Source organism: Giraffa tippelskirchi, chromosome 1 (assembly GCF_054371585.1).
Source record: "Giraffa tippelskirchi isolate mGirTip1 chromosome 1, T2T-mGirTip1v1.2.pri, whole genome shotgun sequence".
Classification (NCBI taxonomy): domain Eukaryota; kingdom Metazoa; phylum Chordata; class Mammalia; order Artiodactyla; family Giraffidae; genus Giraffa; species Giraffa tippelskirchi.
Window position 1 is genome coordinate 151,226,163 of NC_137275.1, and position 21,748 is coordinate 151,247,910.

Below are 21,748 nucleotides of genomic sequence, written 5' to 3' on the forward strand. Positions count from 1 at the left end.
ATGTTTTAATAAGTCAAAATGTATTTGCAAGAACCAACTGAGTAATGCTCTTTGAAAGTTAGAACAATGCTATTATTGTATACATTCTCTTTTGCTAACACATTTTGAATATCTTGTATACGTAGCCTGAAGATTGTTTAATATAGGGAAAACCAGTAACCAATCAGGTGTATATAACTTTAGTCTTGTTTCTGTTGATTGAGATGGGAATGTCAGACTACCCATTTTCTATAGTGCATGATTATTATTGATATTATTTCTTTTTAAAATTTTATTTTAATTAAAACGTTTGCCCTCTATAAATAGCCTATAAGAGTTCTTCATTGGGAATATAATTTTAGTAATATGAGATCAAAAATAGAAAAAATATTTTGTTAAAAGATAAGAAGAAATTAACGAATGATATTCTTACGGAATAGTGTAACGAGGGACTTGTGAAGTAATATTTTTTTGAAAATATATAGCAGGCTGCTAAATGAGAAAGAGTGATATTTGAATTAAACACAATGAACTGCTGCTATTTGTAGAGCACAATGATGCATTTTCTCTACCTTTATGCCTTTTTGTGGGCCTCTAAGAGGAAGTGGGAAGTGAAATATGGATGGGTAGTTCTTTTGTCAATGAATTGACAGATAGGAGAACACAGTTCAAGTACAGGCACTATTAACTTTCTTTTTACAAAGTAAAGCTTTTACCTCTCCAAAGTGTGACAAAGATTGTGATTTTGCTGTGTCCTTGAACCTTAAGAGGAAGATCAGTTTTAAAAAGTTAATTAGGATCACATTTATAATGTCACATGATTAATTTAAACTACAAATGTAGTTTCCTTTATATGTGTTGGTCACTGCCAAGGAATAGAAATGTATTTACATCTTAACATTGTAGAAATGCCTAGTCATTTTTTTAAAAAACTTTTATTGAAGTACAGTTTACTTACAGTGTTAGTTTCTGATATACAGCAAAGTGATTCAATTATATATATATTATTTTTCATATTCCTTTCCATTATAGTTTATTATAGGATATTGAATATAGTTCCCCATGCTATACAGTAGGAGCTTGTTGCTTATCTGTTTTTTATATGGTAATTTGTGTCTGCTAATTGCAGCTCCTAATTTATCCCTCCCCTATCCCCTTTCTGCTTTGGTGACCATAAGTTTGTTTTCTATGTCTGTGAGTCTGTTTCTGCTTCATAAATAAGTCCATTTGTGTCCTACTCATGTATTTTAATCAGTTTACTATTATTCATGGTTTTTCTTTACAATATAAACAAAGTACAGCAACTTATTTAGATTGTCATTTTGTTGATCTTTAAAATTTTAAAACATGCCCCAAATCTTCATATTTGTTTAAATACCATGGAATTGGTACAACCTACCATTTTAAAGTGAAAGTTGCTTACTTGTATCTCACTCTTTGAGACCCCATGGGCTGTAGTCCATGGAGTTCTCCAGGCCGGAATACTGGAGTGGATAGTCTTTCCCTTCTCCAGGGGATCTTCCCAACCCAGGGATTGCACCCAGGTCTCCTTCATTGCAGGCAGATTCTTTACCAGCTGGGCCACCAGGGAAGCTCCCCCCTACCCCCCACTTTTCTTTAAGTAGAATTGAAAAATAGAAACCATTGAAAAGATTGTGACTTTCCCCAGTTCTGGAAAATAATATCTGGAGATTTTAATTCCAATATGCACATGCACAAGGAAGGAAGTAACAGAGTAAAAGAAAATACAGTTAGTAACTCAACCTATTATTTTCTAAGCATTTGGTTTTATGATTCAAATGCATATGAGAATTTACACTTGTCATTAGACCACAGACTGATTAGGATTATGGATTTTTTCGTATTCTTCAATGTAGTGTTGATACTGATCAGTAAGGAGAGGCTGATTTGCTTCATCCATGTTGCTTCTGGCACGAATCAGACAAGAAGCGCCCACAAAAATGACCGCAACCAGTAATAATGCAGCCACTACTGCTATGGTGACAATCTCAGAAATATTAAAACTCCGACCTGTTTGAAAATGAAATGAGAGCAAAAAATAAATAGTAAAATCGTTGCCGAAATTGGATACCCTAAATGTAGGCACTGTTCCAGGCACTTGACAAAATCCTCATATTTAATTTTTATTGGTCATGTTGCCTTTTATAGCACCGGGCATCTTCAAAGCACTCCTCAATTTCTCATAATGACTGCACCCTATTGGGATAGTTATTATATCTGTTCTGAAGGTAAGAGATGATGGCTCAGTGTTTAAATCACTTGCCCAAGGTCATTTGGTTAGTAGGCGGTGGAGCTGGTTTTGGAGCCCAGATCTTTCAGGATCCAAATCCTGTACTCTTCCACTGTACCCCATTGCCTTGGTTAAGAAAAGGATTTAAAATTAAACCAGGAGATTTTGAATTTCACAGCCTCTCAAAAAACAGCTCAGAGTGTCTCACTTTATCTAAGATAAACAACTAGAAGCACGTTCATGTAGTAGAAAAATAAGAGTATATTACACAGGGCATATTTTACAGGGCTAAGCTCAAACTTCATTCTCTGTGCTTCTAGGAAGGCGATCTTTGCTAATTACTCTCATCTCATCTTCCTTATTTGTGAAATAAGGATTTTAATACCTTCCTCAGAGGGTTCTAAGTATTAAATGAAATAGTGTGCTATGTAAGCAGCTCAATACCAGGTCAGAATGGGGTCTCAACAAATTTTAAATTCATTCTCTTTATCCCCAAATAAATATTCAAACGAAGCTATTTAATCATAGTGGAAAGCTGTGGGTTACTTTATCTCAGAAAACTGAGATTACTTCAAAGGTAACAAGTTTGATTTTAGAAATTTTCACAGTAAAAATACATTTTCAGTACTCACTTGGCCATTGAACTTCGTAAGTATAGCCCAGGTTGTCCGGAGCAGTAACAAACATTTCTATGTTGGTAACTGGAGGCCAAAATGGTACCATATTGTATTGTCTGTTATGTCCAATAGGGGCATTTTCCAGTGGAAATGTGGATATATCTAAAATATGTCAAAGACACCTTGTTAATAGACATGATCAATTTGTATTAATACATTATTATGTTCTGAAAGTGACCTAAAATGTTCAGGGATAACAATAAAAGTTCTTTCATATTTTATACTGAATAACGACATAAAAAATTGCAACAGCAGAACTGGGAATTACATGAAACAGAGCTCAAACGCTTTGAGTACGATAGTAACATGTCATCCAATAGAAAAAGAGAGTTTAAAGGTAAGAGAGTTTTAGTATTTTCTTATCTAGGATAATCATTAGCTGTTTTACTTTCAAATTATAGAAACTATTTTCAGAAAAATTCATTAAACTTACTTTTCAAAGCTAAAGAAAGAGTGAACCTGTAGCATCATCTGTTGTTTAAATTTAGGAGGCAGTGTATCTGATGGAGGTTTGTCCTTGACTATGCATGTTTCTGTTTAGTCCTTTTCACTTTTTCTGTTTCATTAGAGCAATAAATGTGAGCTTATTCCCTGTGTTCTTACTCTGTTATCAAAAAGCATTTAACATTTCGAATCAAGGTCCTATAATACTATTTGTTTCTTGCCACCTTTCATCTTTCTACTTAAATACAAATCATAGGCATTTATGTTATTAGTGTGTTTTTGTTATCAGAGACAAAAGAGGTGATGCTCTTTGCGGCAAAAAATCTTTCTTTATTGTTGTTGTTTATATTTTTGTTGATACAATTAAATGCCAAGTGGAATGTCACAAAACCAGAATTGGAAGTGGGTTTGGGCAAGACATTAGTGGGAATGTGTTTAGAAGAGCTGGAATATGTGAGAAGGCTAGTTAAGTATTAGATTTTCTGATTGCAAGAAGTATATTACCTGGACAGTCACTGCAATCCTGTGAAGCATAGGAGAGTTTTTTAACATCTGCTCTAAAGAAACATTGATCATAGAAATGGCAGGTAGTGTTTATATTTTTGTAACTTTAAATTTAATTACTTTAAAATTTAAGGATTTCATACTCTGGTTTCTCTTCAAATCGCATAAATCTTTCGCCTTTTAAAATTTAATGATTTCAAATGTACTCTGAATTAATGGCAATTAAGTATGTATCCATTAAAGTCTATTGTGTTCCTCCTCATGCCAGGCACTGACCTTGGCACATGAGCTATAGCATTGAACCAAAGACAGGACTCCTGACCTCAAAGCACTCATATTAATTACTTATTAAAGTTAGATATTAAAGCTAATAACTTAGATAATTTTTTAAGCTTCCTGTTTTTTCTTTACTGAATCAGCCTCAACTCGGTTCAGTTTCAGCTGCATCAAAAAGTTATGTCCATTAAAATAAATGGAGGAAAAGAAGACTAATAAAAGTAACAATTGCATTGCAATGTTACTTTCCTATGTCAGATCCTTCAATGGCTCCCCATCTCTCACAGAGTTAAATCTCATGCCTTTAAGGATCTGCTCCAGTTTTTCCTCCGACCTTGTCATCACCCTCCATTTTTCATCCCCCTCCCTACTCTGCTCCAGAAATAGTGGCTCCTTTGTTCCTTTCTTAGGACCATCTTTCTCTATTTATTTACACAGTCCTCCCTATCCCCTTTCCTAATATTACTTGTCTACAAAGAAACTCTCCCCCATACACTGTATCTATTTACATATGCTTGTTGTCAGCTTATACACTGCTGTCTAGTTACCAGAAGTACATGTCTAATAAAAGTGTGTTTTGTTCATCCATAAACCTATTAATTCGAGTTATTTGTTATTGAAATAAAAGTAGTATAACAAAACATGCATAAACTGATAGTTAAAAATGTAAAAAGAGAAGGATGCTTTATCATAAATAAATGGAATGCTTTGGAAAGATTTATTAAGAATGAGTGGCTGTAACACTGCTATAGAATTAGGAATGGGCAACTATGACTATAAAGGGTTAGGGAAACATTATGAAAATTTAGGATAATACTGTACTCATCATCACAAGGGTTGTGAATTTCTTGTTTCACTTTAAACAAACAGACAATGCAAATTATAGATACTTTGTTATGGTTGCGTGTATGTATATAAACACACATGAAAAATCAGGTGGAACTCCAACCAGTGACTTCATAGAAGATTAATAAGTAGATAAATATTTATATTTAAGGTATTTATTTCTTAAATGGTTTTTAGTTGAAACAAACTCTTTTGATCAACTCATCAATTAATAGTCCAAATCAGGTTAGATTAGAATCTACTACTGTATTTTCTCTCTCTCTCACAAGCACACACACGCACACACCAGCACCGAGTAAGAGGTGGTTGAATGAATAGATGAATCAGTAGATAATCTCCAATATTATGTTTATGTCCTTGATGAAATAAAAGTAAATGAGCCAAAATTTAGAACACTTTTAAATGTGAAAATTTATGATGTTTTAACCAGTAAAAGCACATTCATAGTTGGAATAGTAATATAACCCTCTCAGCTGAGTGAAGAGAAAGTAGCCTTTAAATAACATTTTAAAGAATGCATTAAAATGAACTTAAAAGAGATGTTCTATGGTGTGATATAAAAACTAGCATTAACTTTTCAAGTTGAATAAGATTTCCATTTGTGAGAGGCTGTAAAGTAATAAAAATCAGAACTGAGGTTTATGAGTATAATTTTTCTGTCTTTGGGGTATCAAAGAAGAGCTCTTTAAGGTTTTCACATCCATATAAAAAGCGATGAGGATGTTCACTGGAAGATATGAGAAAGAGAAATTGGGGAAACATGGTAGTCATCTTTATATGGTAAAGAGGTGAAGGGATTAGTTTTTAGTCCTAGTGAATGTTAGTAAGTCTCATCTTTTTATTACTATACTGAGACACTTCTTATCTGCCTTTTCAGAGTGGTTTAAAATATTTAGAAATAGCTAAATATTAGAGCTATTTTATCCTATTGTAAAGCATAGTTTAAATGTATCAAGTTCTTAGCCTAAAGTGATAACTATGCCATCTGAACAGTCTTCTTTGCTGAGTTTGCAAAAAAACGTATGAAAGAATCTCACCAGCATTGTATCGCCTCAGCCATTCATCAAATACTGCATCAGTGAAAGTATGTAGGAGGACAAAAATAGGATCATTGGGAGATAAATGAGTTTGTCCCCCTGTTCCATTCAGGAATAGATGAGCCAAATTGTGAAGGCTTCGCACAGCAGGGTCATACCTTCCTGTGGGATCACTGTAACCTAGATATAAAAATAAAGATGAGAATAGTAAAATCCATTACAAATATCTGACTTTTTAAGTCCAAAGTGGTAATTATATTGGGAAACAATTTTTCCTGAGCTTGTCAGGCCAATTTTTACCTTAGTGTAATAGCACTGCTTCTCTGTACCTATGGTTGGTGACATTTGTTTGCTGTAGTAAGAGCTAGGTTAGTCTGAAGCTAGTGGCATGACATTCTAAGTGTAGCCTCTAGGTTAAAAATAATGACCTGCAAAGGATACCAGTCAAAATATATAGAGCACTCTATTTTGACAAGGCTAACATTGGTCTACATGGAAATAGAGACAGTGGAAATCTCTAGTTTCTACAAAAACTGCTGATACAATTGGGAGAACACTGCTCTGATTGCCCTGAACTTAAATTGCCAGATGTTACTTTAGTCTCCTGCCTTACTCCTTTAGACTGTCAGCATGTGTATTTTTAGAAAATTATTTCTGTAGAGAAGTTAGAATTTCTCAGAGCTTTTTTATCATCTCTGTATTAGTTTTAAATATCTGAAAAGACTGCTGTCAAAACATTTATAGAACTTTTGAGAATGCTCTCTATTCTACACACACACACACACACACACACACACACACACACACACACACACATATATATTTATGTCTTCTTCAAAAACATTTCCATATTATGCACAACATATATTTCACGTGTGTTTTGTATATGTGCATGTATGCTCAGTTGCATCTGACTCTTTCAGACCCCCATGGATGGTAGCCCTCCAGGGCCCTCTGTCCATGAGATCGTCCAGGCAAACATTCTGGAGTGGGTTGCCATTTTCTTCTTGAGAGAATCTTCCTGACCTAGGAATTGAACCTGCGCCTCCCACATCTCCTGTGTTGGCAGGCAGATTCTTTATCACTGCACCACCTGGGAAGCTGTGCATCATGCATATCCCCATTTATATATAACCCACATATTACATACCTATTACATATAATATATACATTTCCCATATTTTATATATATATATATTTCCCATATATACTCTCATTACATATTGCTCATGTAACTATATTAGGGAGAAGACATGGATAGATCACAAACAAAAGTAGGGAGTCTCTTATGTGGGATGGAGTTATAAGTGTGTAGTTAGCTTGAAGACCAGAGGTGGGAGAGCAGGGTATGCCTGTATATTATAAAAGCAATATTAGAATTTGAAATGCATTAACTCAGTAGTGTAATTATAGCTACTCATTCATTTATTCATTATTCTTTTTTATATGTTTATTCCATTATTTTTTGACTCATAAAACATACATTGTACTTGGTTAGGCACTAACTTTTTGTACATTTTGTCTGGAAATCAGTATAATTTGTCTTTTGATTGGGCATCAATAAAATACACTCTTATATTCTTAAATTCTTTACAGAATCACTGCTTACAGCATTAGTTTATAAATACCAGCTTAATCAAAATTGGTGATTATTGAGGAATCTCCAAGTCAGTGTATTCATATGTAGTTATTAAAATTAACATAAAGATAGGAAAGAATGGCATCTAATTTTGATGATAAAAAGAGAGAGAATGGAAAATAATTATCAGCTCTATATATCAAGTATCTTAGATCAAAGGAAAGAGAGATCTATTCCCTTTTTTGGTTGAGGGGGAGGGTGGTCTAACCACAATACTGTATTTAAGGTAAAATTTGACAAGAACAAGTTTATAATAAAGTTAAAGGCAATTCTGTTCTTTTAAGACTTTAAATATGTATCATGAAAAATTTAGAGGTATAAAAGATTTTTTTTATAAAATAAGTATAATGACATAATTTTTTTTAGAGGACTTAGAAATTTTTGATTTGAATCTGTGCTCTGTTATTAACTAGCTGGATATCTTTTCAATTCTGTGGACTTGGGCTCTCAACTTTAGAATACTTGAATTATTTAAAGAAAATCAAATTAAATATCTCTAGATGCTAGTTTGATTTTTTATAGATCTTAAAAAAAGCTTTCAGGATGATACCTCAATAATACAAATGCCCAAATCAGACTTTTTATTTGATGTCAACTATTGGATGTTCAGGGTTTTTTTTTAAGAAAAAAATTAATAATATCTCCAAGTCTTGAATATTATTTGCTTATACTAGAATTTGATATAGTTATACCCATATTGGCCAGCCACCTAACAGAAATTTGAGTTTAAATAACTTTTAGGTATTTTAAGAGAATGGAGGATCCTTTCCAAGGGATTCTCCTATGATAAAAAGAGTTTCAGGGGCTATGCTTTTCTTTAAGAAAGTTCTATTGAGCAGAGGACTGTGACTATATCATGATAGGCAGCCCTATTCATATAAACTCACAGGATCCATACGGCATTCAAAGGTTTTTTTCAAAGAGATTTAATCTGAACACTTGAATTTTTCCTGTGACAACTAGATCAATTCAGAGCACCAGTTTTGTTTACTTGCCTTCCACTGTGTTTCGGAAGCTGTTTGTAGAATTAGAATAAAAAGGAGGTGTGTCAAATGAACCAACTTCCAAGCACTGAGCGACATCCTGTGGTTCAGGAAGACGTTGCACCATTGGTCTGGCCACATTTCCAGCTGGGTTTCTCTTAATTGGCCCACCCTCAGTGCCTGGGAAAAAGATGGGGTATGTGAACACGTATAGAACATCTAGAGATCTTAGTTTCCTTATTAAACTTGTATACATGGGGTCTCAAACACAGAAAGACAGGTTTTCCTTTGTAGAAGAGAAAAAATTTTAAATGCATACTGGTTATCATGTCCAACTTCTGTGAATAGGGAAAATATGTGATACATAGAATCATCTGAAGAAAAAGATGATCGTAAAAACAGATAGAGGTCCTTGTATTCGTTAAATCAGTATAATGTTATTAACATATCAGTATATGTTAATCTCTTTTTTCAAGAGAACACATTAAAACAGAACTTCTGTAGAAGATTAAATTTTGTGACTATAATCTCATAAACCAAAATTCTACACTGAAATCCATATTTCACACTTAATGGAATTTTGTTCTTGAATGTTGTTTGTTTCAAGCTTTCAAAGAAATAATTTTAAAACAACCTTAACTCTCTTTGGGAAGTCATCTATATCTCAATCAACACATATTTTTCAGCAATTAATGTGAAAAATAAAAGTTTTGAAGGTCAGTAAGATCAACAGGTAAACAGAGGGCTGCTCTACTAGGGATCCTGTATATCCCTAGGAATATAAAGATGCCTTTGGGGAGACAGGCAGGGAGAGAAAGAAAAAGGGAAAGGAGGGAGGGAGGGAAAGAGAGAGAGAGAAAAAAAAAGAGAGAATACTGATTCTTCCCAATTGAGCAGCTTCATGAAGACTTCATTGGGTAGACAGATTTTCAAAGAACCCTGAAGATCTGAGGAAAATTGCCAGAGGTGAAATAAGAAAAAATTTACAGGTCAAACATTTTTAAGCAGAGATAATAATCAAGGATGACGGGCTTTCTTCTGTGCATAATGTAAGCCCCATCAGATCACAAACTCTGTTCTTGATCACCAGTATGTCCTCCAGTCTTGATCCAGTAGATGGCATGTAATTGAAGCTAAATAGTTGTTTGGTGTATGTTGACTAATGAAAAGATAAGTTTGATTTGTATGAGACAGCCTGTTAGGTGAACAGCTAGCCTGGAGTATGTGGCAATGGAAGGGGGTAGTGGATGGCAGGAAATATAGGAAGTTAGACCAGAACTATTTTATCTGTTAGGCCCATGAAAGAAAAAAGGAAAAATAACATTTTATTGAACACCCATTAATGTATCTGATATGATGCCAAATGTTTTGATAAAATATTTAATCCTCATGATAATTCTTTCCTTCCTCTACTTTTCTTCTCCGATAAAATTATCCATCCTCGTGGTTTCACTGATCATCTTTTACAGGACACCCTTACATGTACATCTTTAGACTGAAGCTTCTTTAGACAACCCATGCTTATGTTCTCGTATGCTTTCTATACAGTCTTTCTCCATTTACCATGAATGCGCCATACTCGGTACACTAAAGAGTTATTTTGGAGAAGGAAATGGCAACCCACTCCAGTATTCTTGCCTGGAGAATCCCATGGACTGTAGCTGTCAGGCTCCTCTGTCCGTGGGGTCACAAGAGTTGGACATGACATAGTGACTAAACCACCACCAAAGAGTTATTTATTGACATCTAATATTCTTCCAGCCACTAAACTATCCAGCGCTAAACTATTTTTGATTCATCATATGAAAGACATGCTCTTTTTCTTCACAATACTTCTCAAATCTACTTTCTACCTCAGACACTCTGAACTTTTCATTCATTCCTGCATGGGAATCCCACAGGACTCTCATCCATAATAAGGTAATAGGTGCAATGACAGAAGTTGTCCATGTGCAAAAAAAAAAATTAAGTCACAGGGAGAGATGAATGTTTTGGTACCTAGATATATACCAATCCTCAATTTCATCTCATTTCACCAAACAAAAATTCTAATTTTATACTTATATAAAGTTTTATATATGGTTACTTCTCTTATTCCTATATATAGCTAAATAATCTAACGGTAAAAAATCTGCTTAATTTTGTTGTTCTATTTAAAATATTCTAAGTTTACAATGTAATTTAATATTTGGTGCTTAAAAATATGTGCAGAATAAATGTTATGAGTACAATAATGAAAAAATAAATTTCAATAATTCTAGTTTTTATATGGAAGAACAAAAGTTCAAAATATTTAGACATGCCTGAAGAAGAAAAATAAGGTGAGATAGAAAGACTCTGATAATGAAGACCTTGTGTTAGTATCAAGGGAGATGGTAAAAATAAGATCTAAGAAAGAAAACAGATAGCTTCACAGGAGCTGATTCACAAAGGACAGAAACTTGACCTATGGCAGAGGGCATTCAGACCACTGGAGAAAGGATGTTAGGACAGTTGGTTAACCATTCTCTTTGTTAATCTAGTAAGAAGGTTGAAAATCAAAGTGACCTAATAGTAAAAATAATATAATAACAAATTAATAGTAATTCTTATATAACAATTATTATTATTAAATGTATATATTTTACTCCCAAGTTACTTCCAACTCTTTCTGCAGATTTCACATTTCCTAGGGACACATTTTCTGTGAAATTCCAGCACAAGACATATGACCACAGAGCAGTGCTGGGCTTACTAAGAGGATTAATTAATTCAAATAGACATTTCCAAAATAAGAAAGCAGCAATGTACCAACCAAGTTGTTCAGAAAAAGCAATGGAAAAATGTATAGGCACTTTCTTTTTTCCCTGGAGCACCCCAGATTGCCTGGACTATCCTAGGTACATAGTGAATATCTGTACATCCATTCTCTATAATAAAAGTGAACTTTATTCTGAAGTCCTTAATAGAATGAAGGGCCTTCTGGCAGCACATTTAATCTCTTTATCTAATAGGGAATTCCAAATCCTAGTTGTCATTTGGAACTTACTGTTGCAAAGGGTTCCCAGGGTATCATAATCTTCCAAGGATTCGCAGACTATTCGCCATTGAGAAAAGACAGAGTTCGGGCTTATAAGAGTGGAATCAAAGTTGCTTCTTGATCCCATCAAGTCATCGGTGCAAATGTCGCAGGTGTTCTTCCCAGTGGCAAAATTCCAGTATGGGAGGGAGAAAGAAGGATCCTGCAGCATTTCCTAGATCACAGAAACTCGGTTAGCATTCTCTGCTTTTGTTTAGAATTCTCCCTTTGCTGGTTTACTCCCTGGCAGTCTGCTTCTATTAGTTTTCTCAGCCACTTGGGAACCAGTTAGTGTGTCAGTGCTGTCTGCGGGGCTAGCGGACTTAGATACCTTATTTAACAAAGCTCCTGATTTACTACAAGAAGTCACTTAGGCACTAGAGGGAATGAAACTCAATTCATTATACAGAAGTTTCTGCAAATGCTTTGGGAAGGTGTCTTTTCTTTTTCAGGCAAGTTGGTTATACTAAAAATTATCAACAATAACTTCTACTCTTTGACATTTTCACTTCCTTCCATTTTCCTATCTCTAATTGAAGCATCACTAACTCCTGTCTGGAGCTAGATCCAGCCTCGAGATATATTATGTGAAGCAGTGCTTTCTATTTCATTTCTGTTTTTTAATTTAACTGAGTCGACTTTAGGCATTAGATTCTAGTTTGGCCACACACTACAGAGGCTTCTTTCAAATTTGCCTTATCTGCCTGGTGTTTTACTTAGAGACCTCTGCTTCAGAATCTAAACTATGAAGACTCAGGCCTTTGCCAGAAACCAATATAGACAGGAAATGCTTAACGGAAGCTGAATATTTTTCTGAGCACGCTGTTCTTTAGCCCAGGGACCTAGTTTCCATTTAGAGCTGATCTCAACAAAAAAAAAATGCTGGACTCAAGATCACATGCTTATTTTATTGGGTTCCTTTAAAGATATAGTTATTGTACTTATTATTTCTCATTCCTTTAGCCTTTGGGGAACTATATTTAGAGTGTGGGATAAATGTAGGTATTGCCATTGTTTAATCTCACCTTGCAAACATTTAGTACTTTTCTGCTTTTTTACTCTTAAACCCTTTCTAGGAAGCATTTCCTGGTCCTTGGGGTATTTTAGAGGGTCAAAAGCTTTCCAGTGCATCCCTCGTTATTGATCTCCAGGGCTTTAGAGGCCTTGTTGAGCAGCCGTTGTTCTGGTTCACAAAGATTAGTGACAGCTTCTAAGGGATCATTAAGAGTCAGTTTGTGGTTCAGCAACTGGCATTTGGGAGCTGGAGCATATTCATGTGGCATTTCAACTGTGCATTACATTTAGATTATAATTTGTTGGATCCCTTGTGCAGTTGGGTTTTAAAAATGTAAGTAATAGAGGTTGAAGTTTACACAGGCACAATTCAAGCTTTTAGATACTTTCCACCTGCCCTTTCATTTTGGTGCACTCGTGGGAAAATGACTTGAAGGCAAGAAGATCTGGAGTTGATTACAAATGACAGATTTATCTACTCATAATCTACTAAATGTCTTATGTGAAATCGGAGCTATAAAATATGAAGTTCAGAGTAGCAGCTGAATTCAGTTAATCACTCTCAAACTGCATACGATGGACTATGTACATATGAATATTTTTTTCTGTATTTTAGTGCTTTAAATCTCTCCCTTCTAACTATTTATTTTCTTGGATAATTCTGGGCATAAGCGTACTGCAAATCAATACATGAGTCTGCCCTCAGATATTTTTTCCTGCCCTCAGATATTTTTAGATTTTAATTTGTGGGGAGGGAATCATTGCTCTTATTTCACCTAGAAAACAGATTCAACTTGTCAATTTCCTAGTTGAGCTCTAAGACTATTAAAGAGGTTAAGAATTAGTTTGTGATTGACAGTTATAAACTATTATATATCAAATGGATAAAAAACAGGGTCCTACTGTGTAGCACAGAGAACTATATTCAATACCCTATAATAAATCATAATGGAAAAAACATAAAAAAGAGCATAGATATGTATTAGGTTGGTCAAAGCATTTGTGTGGGTTTGTCCATAACATCTTACTTAAAAACCCAAACAAAATTTTTGGTCAAACCAATATAACTGAATCATGTTGCTGTAAAGCAGAAATTAATACAATGTTGTAAATCAACTGTAATTCAATAATGAAAAAAAAATTAAATTCATATGAAAATGACAATACTTTTCTTAAAATAGAACAAATAGTAAAAGAGACAATAAGAAAGTATCTTAACAGCTACTTTAATGTGATTTTGGTTTATCTGATTAAAAATAAACTGGAAATAACTGTTTAGTTTCACTTCATGCTAAAAAAGCCAATGTCTTTAGATTAAAATGATGTCTGTCCTACTGGATATTGTTAGTAGGTTTCTGCTATAAGCCTCAAAGTGGTAGAGAACATGGAAACACAGGAGTTCAATTAGAATATGCCAATTTAAATGAAAAGTATTATTTTAGTAGTTTAAACCCTGTATATATCATACAAAATCATCAGCTTATAAAATGAGCTATGCATTTGGAACTTGGAAGACTGAAAAGTCATGTACACTGTCCTCATCCAAACCAGGAGGGGCTATTGGTTTACATTTCAGAAGGGAGATAGATCAAATGAGAGTCCTATATTGCAAACTATATGAGGGTCATTTTTTCAATGACAGAGCTGTATAGACTATGTCCAGTGCTTTAATTCACACCTACAAATACCTCATTTGGCTTCCTGACAGTAGATGTGACTTTCTTTTCACTTCACAAAGGATAAGGATAAAGATTAATTAATAAGGAAGTGATTAGCATAGGGAGAGACTTAACAGAATGCCAAAGGCAGGTTAATAACGTGAAATCGCTTTGTCATCACCTATTTTGACCATTCGGGACACAGTGAATTAATGACTTACAAACAAGGTACCTTCTCTGTAAAGGATATGAATGTAGCCATGCCTCACGCATACCTGCATGTCTCTCTCCAGCTGCAGCAGGTGGTACCTGTGCCATGTGAGAAATGCTGGTCCCTCGTGAGAGAAATCCACTTCACCAAAGCTTTCCTGCCCCGTTCCCAGGAAAGTCTTTTTGACTGAGTAGTAGTGTGTCCAAACAAAGTAGTTATAAATGGAAATGTTCTCAAACTGCGGTGTGTTGCCATCTGGCCCCAATATTTCTTCTGACCTCCTGGTGGCAATGACAAACTGAGGGTGAGTGGTACGCTTTGCCATATCCAGAGCCCGGACAAAGCGGTTCTTTTCTTCTGTACTTAAGTCCAGTAGGTTTCTCCTGACTTTAGGGACACAAAATTCAAATGTGAAAACATCTGCCATGTGAGCATGGATAGAGAATACTCAATCATCTTGTAACCCCATGTCCCATTTACCCATGAATGACAATTTGCATCTGTGCTCACATCATTTTATACTTTAAAAAATATCTCTTGCTAAAATCCCTTCTTCATGTCTGCTTTCTCTCTCTGATCTCCTCCCTCTTTCTCTCTCCAACTTACTCTATGTAGAGTAAGAGCTTTTCTTAATCTTACCATGGACTTTATGATTCTATGATCCTGTTGTAGATTTCTACTCACTATTTGCATATTTCTTGTAATTTTCTACCTTTTAATACCATAAATTTTGCAAAAATATAGTATGTGGTTTAGCATAGTGGTTAGGACCAGAGTCTAATTCTGTTACTTGGCACATATTTCTCTAAGCATCAGTTTTTCATCTGTAAAGTATGTGTAGAAATACCTGCTTTATAGAGTTGTAATGATTAAAGAAGACACACATAAAAAGCACTTGGACCAGAGCCTGATTCATAATAAAGACTCACCACAGACACAGAGAATAAATTTATGACTACCAAAGGGGTAGGTGGGAGGGATAAATTAGGAGTTTGGGACTAACATGTACACACTACTATATATGAAATAGATAACCAACAAATATATACTGCATAGCATGGGGGACCATACTCAATCTTTTTTAATAACCTATAAGGGAAAAATCTGAAAGAAATAGATATGCATAACTGAATCACTTTGCAGTCCACCTGAAACTAACACAATAATGTAAATTTAAAACAGAAAGCTCACGAAGGGTTCTGTGAAACTCTTGGTCTCATGTTTGGCACAAAGAGAACAATCCAGTATTGCCAGCTGTTACTGTTATATCTCTGTCATTTCTTGTTGTTTAGGCCGCAGGCCAGGCTCACCCTGTAGAATGACTGAACTTGATCATCAGAGTGGTAAACGTGTTTGTGGTCAGCAAGGGCTGTGCAAGAAGCTCATGGATTAGAGCTGGACAGATCTCAGTGTGAACTCCAGGTTTCCCACATACCAGTTACATGGAGTTGACCTTTCTGAGCTCCAATATGTACTCACAATTAACATAACTATCTTGCAAAGTTACTGAAAAGGTCTAGTCATGAACATCTAGCGTTGTTCCTATTATAAAGGGGTCGCTGAACAAATCCTTCGAAAGGAAATGCTATTAGTTAGAAGACCTGAGCTTCAACTTCAACTCCTTACATACATTTCTTAGCTTCTCTAAGCCTCAGTTTCCTCAGCTATGAAAAGTAAGGCTTGAGTTTTACGATTTCTAGCAGTTCTTAAACCTCAACTGATTCAAAGGTCTACAATATTAAATGTGTTGAGCTCCACGCAGGACTGTGCATCCATTCAGTCTCCACTTACCTGTGAGAACCCTCTGGTCACAGGCAGCCCCTCCCCAGCCAGGGCGGCAGGCTCCACAGTTGTGTCCTGAGAAATTGCCATTGCAGTGGCATGTCCTGTTGAAGAAGCGTGTGGGCCAGCCCTCTCGGTCATCTCTGCCATCGTGCGGGTACTGGGGGCTGTGGGGCCGGGAGTCGGCTGTCACCACCTCACACCTGCCCCTCCCTGATGAGAAGCCGCAGCTGTCCGACCCGGGCCCAGACAGTGGGGACAGGTCCGGGCAGCATACGCCGTCCCTCAAAGCCTCAATGGTGGCACACTCTCTTGGGAACTGAGCCCAGGCCTGCTGGAAAAAAAGCAGGACCAGGGACGTGTAACCCAGAGAGAGGAGTGTAGGAGATTTCATTCTGCTTGAAGCAAGAATGCGGGACAGCTTCTGATTTGCAGCCCTTTGTATAGAGACCGAGGCACATAGATAAAAATCAAGCTGAAAAGAAAATAGCAAAATGAAATTATGCAAGGTTTTTTGTACCATTATAAAGGGCATGGGGCCCTTCCCAACCCACCTTCAAAATGCTTTTCATGTCTGTAAGATGACATTACAAAAATGATAAAAATAGTAATTTACCTTTAAAAATTTGACAGGTGTAGTATCTATGTAATTAAATCCCCTGTCCTAGTCATTTCATTTTCTTCATTTTAATTTCTATTTATATAAAAAGTACTTCTCATGGATGTCATTTATCAAAAATACACATTAACAGGTCAGCACCATTAATTACATTTATCCATGGAGCTGAAAGAAGAATTAGGGGCAGATTTCTAGCAAGTTAGTTTCCAGGACTTCAAGTCCCCCATATTCTCATGGAGTTTTGGTGGGAATCCACCCACTCCCCATAGAGTTTCTCACCAGTACCTTGAACTCCTGAAGGCATTCTCTGCTGAACCTCACTTAGAGCTGAGTGGTTTATATTTACTTGTTCCCTGATGTCAGAACTTTTAATTGCTTGTGGGTTTTCTGTCTGATAGCTAATCCCAAATCAGTGCACCCCAACTGGGAGGGGCCAGTCCTCTTTTCTACCCTTTACTAATCCTTTTTCACTTCAGTGAGTTTTTCTGCCCTTTAAGTATTTGGATAGCACATGATTGCCTTCCCACTGATTTCCTTGTGATGCTTAAAGTTTTAAGAAAAGGTCAGAGCCATGAATTTGGAATACAAATCAGAGAAATTAGAGAGCTTTTGTTTTCATTGCAGAGAATTGTATTTTTTCCTTTGGCAACATATCTTTAAAGGATGAAATGAGATTATTTACCTCTTTCTTAGTGATAAAGGGCTAGGCTAGTGTTTGTACCTGATGGTAACTTTTGATTATGTTTCATCTTGCAAACAGATACTGCTGCTTTTAACATGTCCAGAGAGAATAATTGTAGTAGAAAAAGCATCAGGTACAATTGCAACAACTCACATGCCATTGCCTGCTGGCATTGACAGTTGGGTACTCCACCTCCCTTACCTTCAATAGGTGGGTGTTCATCTCTATCTCCATGGCAAAGGATGGATCCCAGGGTCACTGCTACATGTAATGTTTAGAAAATGACCACTGAATAGCTTACTTTTCCTGCAGTCTCTGCAAGCATTCTTAAGTTAATGGCACTTAGGGTAATAGATTCATGTATTTCAAAATAAATTTTTCCCTGGAGTTGAAAAACCATACATGTGAAATTGGTCTTCAGAATAATTTTTGGTTTGAAATGCATAATTACTATGCAAAAGTTATCAGAATTTGTAATCAGGTTTAGCTGTCTTATTTGACTCTCAGTCATAAAATTGTCCAGAAACCTATATAAAGGACTTGGGCATATGGTACAAACAAAAGACTATGTCTACAAATTAAGATAAAAAGAATAAGGATTTCCTGTTCATAGCCTCTTGTTAACACCACCAGCATGATTTATTATAGTCTTATCAAGTCATGGTTATTAAGATTTATGTTTGTAAATCTAAAATGTTATTTTTTTAAATTTATTTTTATATTTTGTTATGTATGCAATAGTCTACTAATACAATATTAGGATATTTCCTAAAAAGATTGCAAAAATGTTGTCATCATTACTATATAAGTAGGCTTCAGTGACCAGACTTTTTTTCCACTATGTATTCGAGTGGAATACATAGTTGTTGCATGTGGCAGTATTTTATGTTTTTTTTAAAGGTCAGCTTGATATGTCATTGTAAGAATATTCTCTCTCTCTGTGTATGTATCCATTCTCTTGTTAGTGAACATTTGGATTATTTTCTTGGATTTTTAATTTAATTTTTTTTGTCTTATTACAGTGCTGCTATAAAGAGTCTTCTAAATGTTTCCCTTTGAACATATAAGAATTTCTCCTCATAAGTATCTAGGAAGTGGATTCATAGTCATAGGATTCATGAATATTTATGTTAGTTTTAAATTGTTTTCCAAAGTGGTAGTATCAATTTATATTCCCACCAGAGTGGTTAATATTGGTTCACAAACTTGCTAACACTTGGTAATAATAGATTTAATTGACATATATAGATACAGATAATTCATTCATCTTAATGACTAATATGTTTTAATATTATTCTGGTGATTTGATCCCTTCTGTTTCTTTGATTGTAAATTTTTTTTCGAGTGTAGTGCCCATTTTTTGTATGTATATTTGACTTTTTTATTTTTTGCAATTTATTAACCTTTTTATTTTGTATTGGAGTATAGCTGATTAACAATGTTGTGCTAGTTTCAGGTGGACAGCAAAGGGACTCAGCCATGCATATACGTGTATCCACTCTCTCCCAATCTCACCTCCCGTCCAGGCTGCCACATAATATTGAGCAGAGTTCCCTGTGCTATACATAGGTTGCCCATTGTTTAAAATTATATTTTTTGTCTTTTTACTATATAAGACTTCTTTATGTATTCTGGCTTCCTAATCTTATGTCAGATAGCTATATTGAAAACATTGAAAATATCATATGCTAATTTATGGCTTAGGTTTTGCATTCTTGACACAGTTTTCTGATGATTAGTAGTTTTTTCATTTTAATGTCTTTGTGTCAGTCTTTTAGTTTACTGTTAGTAGCTTCCATATCTTGTTTCATAAATCCTTCCCCTTGTACAAGCAATGAACTATTTTTTGATATTGTCTTCAGCATAAAAATTTAAATATCGCTTTTCACATTTCAGTCTTTAAACACATATGGAATTGGGTCTTCTGTATAATGTGAATAAGAATCTCAGTAAAATTTTTATTTCACACCAAAACTCAATTTTTTGTAAGTACCATTACAGACAGGTCTATCCTTTCCCAATTATCTGCAGCATCACTCTTTCAGGTTTTCATTTATGAATGGATTTATTTCTGTCATTGCTCTTCTGTTCTGTAGTTGAGTTTGACTATCCCTGTGTCAATGCTATATATTTTTGAAAATCTAGTCACATCATAGGTCAGGAGTCAATGTCAAAATACATGTGGAACACTCCTTGGCCCCCTGCAGAAATTATTTCTAAGATTTCTTTGATGGAAGCTGTTTTATACAATCATTTCGCCTTATAAGGTTAGCAGATGCACACTATTACATATAGAATGGATAGGTAGCAAGGTCCTACTATATAGCACTTGGAACTATATTTAACATGGTGTAATAAACCATACAGGGCTTCCCAGGTGGCTCAGTGGTAAAGAATCCACCTGCCAATGCAGGAGACATGGGTAGAGTCCCTGGGTCGGGAAGATCCCCGGGAGAAGGAAAGGGCAAACCATTCCAGTATTCTTGCCTGGGAAATCCCATGGCAAGCTATAGTCTAGGGGGTCACAAAAGAGTCAAACATGATTTAGTGACTAAGCAGCAGTAGCAGTAATAAGCTATACAGAAAAAGGGAAAAACAAAGAATTGGGCTATTCAGAAATACACACAGGATCTCAAGACTTATTAGTAACCACCATTAGTGTGCATTCATATATTCAAAGCTGATGTGAAGCTCGTATCTCAAGAAAAAGTGCTAGTCCTTCCATCCTAATTTTTCCTGTGAAGTCTTACAATTGTCATTTATAAAAGATGGAATCAAAAAGCTAAATGATATGTGTATTGTCATATGTGAAACAGAGCACCATTCCATGTTCGATGCATGTGACAAGGGCTCGGGGCCGGGGCAGTGGGATGATCCAGAGGGATGGGAGGGGGAGGGAGGTGGGTGGGGGGTTCGGGAAGGGGAACACATGTAAACCCATGGCTGATTCTTGTCAATGTATGGCAAAAACTATCACAATATTGTAAAGTAATTAGCCCCCAAGTAAAATAAATAAATTTATAAAAAAAAAAAAAAAAAAAAAAAAAAAAAAACAAAAAGCTAAATGATAAAGACCAAGAATTTAGGTTAAGTTGAGGAGAAAAAGAGTTTCAGAATGCCTTTGTTTTCCCAGAAAAATTTTTGATTTATGTTAATATACTTAGTGATCATTTGTGGTAAATGGTATTGAATATGTTCATTGTTTGATTGGATTACATGTTATTAAATTATATGCTCAGTTATACTAAGCTTAGTATAATAGCTAGAATGCCAAAGGCATTAAGGCAACTCAGTCATCTGTTAGGCTGGTCATGTGGCTTTGCCTCATGGAGAAGCTTAAATTCTGTGAAAGCAAAGAGGAAGAATGTTAGGGTTGTGTTTTTGTGTCGCTGTGCAGAGATTCAGTCAAACATAACATTGCTATTTTAGAATATGTCAAGTTGACATCTCAGACAATGTAGTTTCTGATCAAATGTGTCATTAATTTCTTAATTGAGTTTTCTAAACTCCAGGATGACAGAAGATGAGATGGTTGGATGGCATCACTGACTCAATGGACGTGAGCTTTTGTTGGCTCCAGGAGTTGGTGATGGACAGGGAGACCTGGTGTGCTGCAGTCCATGGGGTCGCAAAGAGTTGGACATGACTAAGTGACTGAACTGAACTGAGCACAGTATTGCAATTACTACTGTTGGGGTAGTTAACAATAACTTGATTTCTGTATAGTGGAATTCTCTCTTGCTAAGTTAATATTAAAACAAAGTGTTTCTTTTACTGATGATTTCTGTTCTGCTTGTACAGATGCCCTTGTAAGAGTTCACCACAAAGAAATTTTTAAATACATACTTATATATTAGGTGTTTAAGTCAAAATAATAAAAAAATACTTGTTTTAGGGGTGGAATTAAGTAGTGCATTTGTTGTGTAGTTAAAATTAATTGACTACTCATTTTCGAAGATTATATCTGCACTATAAGATTTGTAAAAGATAAAATTTCCATTATTTTGTGATTTTTAAACATATCTCTATGGTCGTCATCATGACCATAACCTCTTATTTGGCATTTACTGTGTGCTAGGGGCCCAAAC

At 35.3% G+C, this 21,748-nt stretch overlaps 1 protein-coding gene across 1 annotated transcript; it reads right to left on the minus strand.

The window, feature by feature from the left end:
• Nucleotides 1–1,804: 1,804 nt before the first annotated feature.
• TYRP1 (tyrosinase related protein 1) lies at nucleotides 1,805–16,753 on the minus strand. The gene is made up of 7 exons (XM_081486790.1): nucleotides 16,369–16,753; nucleotides 14,642–14,964; nucleotides 11,665–11,869; nucleotides 8,649–8,816; nucleotides 6,015–6,194; nucleotides 2,863–3,009; nucleotides 1,805–2,010 (listed from the first exon to the last, which is right to left on the minus strand). Exons 1-7 carry the CDS (start codon nucleotides 16,751–16,753, stop codon nucleotides 1,805–1,807), a joined length of 1,614 nt encoding a protein of 537 aa, XP_081342916.1.
• Nucleotides 16,754–21,748: the final 4,995 nt, after the last annotated feature.

Coding starts and splice junctions, on each gene's coding strand:
- TYRP1 (XM_081486790.1), bottom strand. CDS start 16,753: ATGAAATCTCCTACACTCCTCTCTCTGGGTTACACGTCCCTGGTCCTG. Junction 14,965..16,368: donor TGACCAGAGGGTTCTCACAG/GTAAGTGGAGAC, acceptor GTGTCCCTAAAG/TCAGGAGAAACCTACTGGAC. Junction 11,870..14,641: donor AGCTGGAGAGAGACATGCAG/GTATGCGTGAGG, acceptor TCTGTGATCTAG/GAAATGCTGCAGGATCCTTC.